Here is a 6,553-nt window from a genome sequence, read left to right on the forward strand (position 1 = left end):
AAGATGACGTGACAAGACAAAACCGTCAGGAGAGGGAGACTTGACCATGGAGAAAAGGTAAGGTTCGGTTAGCTTTGCACAGAAACAGCTGGTAGAAATGTCCTTCAGAGTGTGACTTTTTACTTTTATACTGTCCAGTTTGTTCTTGTTTTGTACAGATAATACCACGCCCCAACACTGAATACAAAAAGTCAATACACTGAATGAAGGTCTTGTAAAACAATGTGAATAGTTCTGTCCATATTTAAACTTCTAAGTTTCATTAAAAAGCACAGACGTTGTTGAACCTTTGCAAACTCAGCATTGGTGTTAGCATTCTATGGCAGTTTGGACTGGCATATATTTTTCGTACGTTTGGCAAATAGTAAACTAGTAAACAACAGAGTCACTGGAATTAACGCGGAACCCGTGTTTTTTTGTTCAAAGGGGAGATGTTTCTCTGACGAACCGCTCGGCTGTTTATTTCCGGTCGTGTCTAGAAGGGAACCCCAGACCCGACAAATCTCTCGCGAGAGTGATCATTATAATCCAAACCTGATCTCTTTTTAATTCTACCAAAGTGCAATTTGTGTCTAACCCGACCCAGATCTTAACTACAGCGTTGTTGCATTATAAAACATAATTAGTTTGTTCAAAGTGCGCAATGAAGAAAAAATGCGGACAAATCTCGCGAGAATTTCATAAATTAAGACTTCTCTTCTACACACGACCGTTTATTTCCTGTGAGAGGCGGAAGTGGTTGCAGGGGCTTGTGGAGGTGACCGAATGGCAGACAGCAGAAACATTTTGGAAATATTAGATTAGCGCGGAGCAGCAGCAACAAACAGAATAAACTAATTTTAGCAAACAGTGTATAAACATCGTCGGTGCCATGGGAGCCCACCTGGTCAGACGGTATGTCACCGAGACAGACACCGAGCCAGACCCAGCGAGGAAATTTGAGTTCGACCCCGAGTTTGGCTTCCCAGAGAGGAAAGAGAGAGGTTTGTCAGCAGCCACCAGCTCGGAGACACATATAACTGCATCCTACAATGTGTTTATAATCACCTGGATTTAAGTTGATTTCATTATCAGCCATGTTATTTTTAGTTCAGCTCATCAAACGTTAGCAGAGCTAGCTTTGTGCTACTGCCAGTAATAGTATGCTGTTTAGCTTAGCGTTAACACCTAACTGGTGTGTGAGGAGTTGTGTGTAAAGTGAGCTGGTGCTCTGCTCCAGTCTGTAGCTAACTTGATCCATGTTAGTGATGCACGATATGGATTATTTTCAGATGATATCAGTAAGATCACCCATAACATCAAATGTTTTTGTTTTCAAAAGGAGTTCATAAAACCTGTTGTTTATGCAAACCTGCGGGTAAGAAAGATATAGTGAGCTAAAATGGATGATTTAATATTCCAGCTCTGACTGAACCAAATCCTACTGACATCACTATTACAACAACAGCAACAGCAACAACAACAACAACAACAACAACAATAAAAACAGTTCTGGCTCTTGAAATGTTCACTTAGTTTTTCTATTTATTTATTTTATTTTATTTTTTCAAATTTTATAGAGCATTTTTTCAATTAATTTACATATTGACATAATCTGTCAAATCAGACATTTTTATAGTTAAAATTTTTAAAAAAGTAAGGGAATAAGTTAGATAACTGTTAGATAATAAATACAATAATTCTGTTAGGTATGTAATTCGCTAGTTTATGCTGAATATGGGTGAGTTATTGTTTCCTTTTACCTTTTCTGTGGATTTCTTGCAGTGACAATATATAAAGTATCCCAATACTTAGTAATAATGGTTTTGAAGTGTTGGTTTTATCAACATATATTACAGCACAGTTAACAGACAAACACAAAGATCATTTAATGTGTTTGCAGTTAGTGAGCCAAAGACACTTTTGTAAGATGTGCCTAAAATGTGTACGCTTTGTTTCATAATGTGCAAAATACATCATGAGGTCAAAGTCAGGGGCCCCGGCTTAAGAAAAGTCACCTTGTCATGTCAAAGAATGGATAATTTACAATCTACTTTGAGTATATTGGAAGGAAAAGCATTTCAGTGAGTAGGTAAAGCCAATCTAAATGGCACCGTGCCATGAAAGCTAGTCATTAAAAATGTGTAGAATTTGTAGAAGGGTTACAACATTTACAAAAGTCTTAGATTAGCATGTAGTATGAAGGATATACAGAGCTTCTAGCCTAGGCAAAACATGCCTAACAGTCCTGCACTCTGTAAGACTCCAACAACCATCCATACTGAACATCAGGTCCTTGTAGATTGAAAGATGAGCCTGAAACTTTGTTTCCCTTTGCCAGAGATGGTAGCAACTCAGGAGCAGATGAACTTGGCCCAGCTGCCTTTGGAGCAGAGGGACTACTGTGCCCAGTATCTCCTGAAACTCATGAAGTGCAAGAGGGACAACTGGCCCAACTTCCTGGCCTGCAAGCATGAGAGACACGACTGGGACTACTGCGAACACCAGGAGTAAGTGTTTACAGGAGAGTAAAAGTTGAGACATTAGGTTTTAATCCCTGAGTCCCATTGTGTTTAACTTTACTGACCGGACATTAGCCAGGAACAGCCTGAAGTCCCAGCTGTAGCATGGCTCATGTCCCTGCTCTCTTCCACTCCTCCTGGGGTGGTCCGCTCTTGTGCATCCATCTGATCTGGCTGCATGTTTGAAAGATGCTGACTGTGGTGTTGACTGTCTCAGGGTCCCCTGCTCTTTAATCCAAACCTGACGCCTCCTTTTCCACGGCCTCTGAGTGTATTTCTGTCATAAGTGATTTGTGTTTCAGAAATGAAGCCCCCTGAAAAAACTGCCTGCAGATAGTCGCAGAATTTAGTCATTTGTCAGAGACCCCTCTAGCTTTACAAATTGAGGCTCTAAAATCACGAAAGTAATTGTGATGCAAGCAAGCCAGGTGGTGCTTGTTGTTTACTTGTGTTTGTTTTTGACTCTGACAAGCTCAGATTGTTACTCTTAGTGTCTGATATTGTTAAGGAATGTACCTTTTTTTTTAAGAGAAAGATACGTTTTGTTTAAACATAAACAGCTGATTAATTGCTCTCACCAAATTGACCAGACTCCTTTTGAAAGAGTGTAGGTTTAACATCATCATCAGTTTCATTCAAACTCCACAGAAACAAAATAAAAACTCATCTAAAACTGCTGCAGTCTGAGGAGGACAAGGTCTGCAGGTCTGCAGATTTTATACCTGAACTCTAAGGAGTTACTTGTATTTTCTCTGAGTGTGTAAAAATATTTTCACAGCACGTATGAGGAAAGGTGATAAAATATGAGTTTTACTGGTAAAGCATATTCAAGTAGGCTGATACAGGAATTGAGTGTGGTGCACTGAACTGAAAAAAAAAGTGGTTGTAACAAGAGCTTAGAAAACCTCTATCCAATTTAAGTGGCTGGTTTCTTATCTTCAAGACTGACAAAGTTCTCACCACTAGGTCTACTATGTGGCTGTTCTCGAGCTTTTAATTGTATCACTTTGTGAGCAGACAAAGTTGCCCTGTTGTCTGCGAACTGTAGATATTTAAACTTCCATTATTGTGAGCATTTTAAGGACTGCTCAACCATGTTGGTTTCAAAAGATCTTCAAGATGTAAACTAAATAGGGTTTTCCTTTCTGAAAATTCCAATTCTAAAAGCACGAAAACACTGGACGCTAAGAAATGAATCGTTGTTAACATTCAGATTTTAAAATTGAACTCTTGTCAGAATTTGATGCTGCAGCCTCAGTGTCCTCCTTTGAAGTTTCTATTCTGCTCCACAGCTTGTGTTATTGTTTGCCCGTTTCATGTTAATTAAAGTTCAAATCAATGCTGAATGTTCGCTGAATTAGTAAGTGTCTGTTTATGAGTCAAAAGAAATCATTATTAATCTTGTAGAAGGAGTAGATGTTTGTTACGGTTAATTTAAGTTAATGGATTCTAACAGGCAGTCATTGAACTCAAACTCCAGACTATATTTTCGGAGCAGTGGACTTGTCTCACACTCCTGATTATTCTTGCAGCCTGCCTGAGGTTCCTAAAGTCTTGTGAGGAGGGAGCGGGGAAACAACTTGCTTCAACCATAGATCATATGTATAGGATAGTTTTTCAACCTTTTATCATATACAGTTTGTAGTTCTAATTCACTGTTTGGACTGCTGTACTCATTTTTGGACAAGTAATTGTACTTATTGCTCCTGTAACATTGACGATGTTTGCTGTGTTCCTCTGTCTCCAGCTATGTGATGCGTATGAAGGAGTACGAGAGAGAGAGGAGGCTCCAGCTGAGGAAGAAGAGAATCGAGGCGCAGGCTGAAGCTGCATGATCAGTACATCCTCTGATACAACCTTTTCTTCTCTGTATATATGTGCTGCTGTTCACAATAAACAATATTGTTTAAGCTCTAAAACTCTCAGTCTTACTCATGTCAAAACATCCAGTAACCCTGTGGATCACATCATCAAAAACTGTGATCTTTGGTTGACGACGGTTTTAAATTCATATTTAAGCTAAAATCTACATTCCGTGGTTCAGAACAATTCTACCTACAGAATATATGTAGACCACAACCATGTTCCCCAGAATATACTCAGCAGAAATCGAAATGCAGCTCCCATTTTCCACGAGTTGAAGTAAAAATCTATGTTTTTTTTCAAATCAGTATCCCTGTGTTGCATTAGTAGTTCCACTCCTCTCATTCACTTACCCTCAACCTGAAACAGCTTACGTTGCACAGGGCCCGCATGGACAGCAGAGGGAAAGTGCGTGGGGAACGAATGGAGGATTTTTCATGGCCTTCCCTTTTTACACTTTCTGCCCAAACTATCATGGATCAACCACCAGTTGTAGGCTATCATGATACCACTTTTTACAAAACATCGGAAATCCCTGCAAATTAATTTTAATGATTTCTGTGTTGGTGATGAGCTGTATCAGTTACTGATTTAGACGTTTCTGTTCATGATCTGTATCATCACTGTCATAACAAACCGCTAGGAGTTTATGACATCTTTGAAAAGAGCAGTTTTCTCTGTGTTTACAGATAATATTGAGAATAAGGAAAAGCTGAATAGCACAACAATCTAAGTCAAAACTAACTCCTACACATTCACATTGATATGGAAACTGTAATGATGAGAAATAAGCATTGTGCTCCTTAACCCTGTGAGGGTCGACCTCACCAACATCACTTGAGTTTTACAGATAACGGATTCTGCAGAGGGGAAGTCAAAATGGGCGTGTTGAACGACTATTAAAACTTGGCTATCAGATTGCGGTCGCAGGAGAGCAAAGTCATGCTGGTTCTCTTTTTATTTTGTTGCCCCTGCCCCTCAGACAGCCTGCGTCCACCACTGAGTGACGGTTGAGAGTAAGAACAGTAAGAGTATGCTAATCACAGGGAGAAATGTTGATGGAGGGCTGCAGGCCATAGAAAAAATAATGTAGTATTCACAATATTTTTAGTTCATTTCATTTGCAGATGATTGTCAAAAAATATCCATATGGTTTGTTTTGGGAGCACTGGGCGTCTGTTTTAAAGCCTTTATCAGCTGATGATGTGCTCATATTATCATGCATCCATAGTTTAAATTTAGATGATGTGCATGTTTGAATCCTGGATAAACCTATAAAATGTGTTTTATTTTTGTGACACTACATTGATATGATTCAGTTAAACAGTGAGAAGTCCCATTCACCTTTCATAATACACCCTTGTACAATCCCAGTTCAAATAGTTGTGATGTGAAAAACTCTGGACAAATAGTCAAACTATTTAAGAGCGTTGTTCAACACAAAACCACAAAAATTTAGGAATTTCACCATCTACAATCCATAATATCATCAAAGGCAGCATTTTTTCAGGGGACCCACTTTTTAAAAATGAGAAACTATCACCAATTGACAATTGGCCTAATTAGTAAATATTGGGAAGAAGTTAATGTGTGTATAAAGAAGCATTCCTGACCATTTTTACCACCATCTCCACATCAACTGATATTATCCTGACATGTTATTGAAAACCTGTTAGAAATGACACTACATGGGCTCAGGACACGATGCCGCTGCATTTACAAATGCAAGTTAAGACTCCACCATGCAAAGTGAGGCTCATATGAGATCCACTGATATAAAGTGGAAAAGTGTGCTGTGGTCTGATGAATCCATGTTTCAGATTGTTTTCAGAAATCATGGACAGTGTGTCCTCCAGGCTAAAGAGAAAAAATACCATCGATTGTTGCCAACTTCAAAAGCAGCATCTGTGATGTTATGGCGGTGTGTTAGTGCCCATGGCATCATGGGTAACTATCGCATCTGTGGAGGCCCCATTGACGCTGAAAGGGACGTACAGGTTTTGGAGCAAAATATGCTGCCATCGTCTTTTTCTGAGACGTCCCTGCTTATTTCAGCTAAACAATGCTAAGACACCAGACTGTTGAGCACCTGAAGTTTGTATAACAGCAAGAATGAGACAAAATTTCACTTTCAAAATTTCAACAAGTTTCCAAACGCTTACTGAATGTAGAAGAAAAGGAGGTGTAAT

At 39.1% G+C, this 6,553-nt stretch overlaps 1 protein-coding gene across 1 annotated transcript; it reads left to right on the forward strand.

The window, feature by feature from the left end:
* The first annotated feature begins 708 nt into the window (after positions 1-708).
* ndufb7 (NADH:ubiquinone oxidoreductase subunit B7) lies at positions 709-4,420 on the forward strand. Its single transcript, XM_084716095.1, has 3 exons — positions 709-983; positions 2,321-2,489; positions 4,249-4,420. Exons 1-3 carry the CDS (start codon positions 872-874, stop codon positions 4,334-4,336), a joined length of 369 nt encoding a protein of 122 aa, XP_084572221.1. The 5' UTR covers positions 709-871; the 3' UTR covers positions 4,337-4,420.
* Positions 4,421-6,553: the final 2,133 nt, after the last annotated feature.

The sequence above is a fragment of the Lutjanus erythropterus genome, chromosome 3 (genome assembly GCF_056507025.1).
Source record: "Lutjanus erythropterus isolate fLutEry1 chromosome 3, fLutEry1.hap2, whole genome shotgun sequence".
Lineage (NCBI taxonomy): Eukaryota > Metazoa > Chordata > Actinopteri > Lutjaniformes > Lutjanidae > Lutjanus > Lutjanus erythropterus.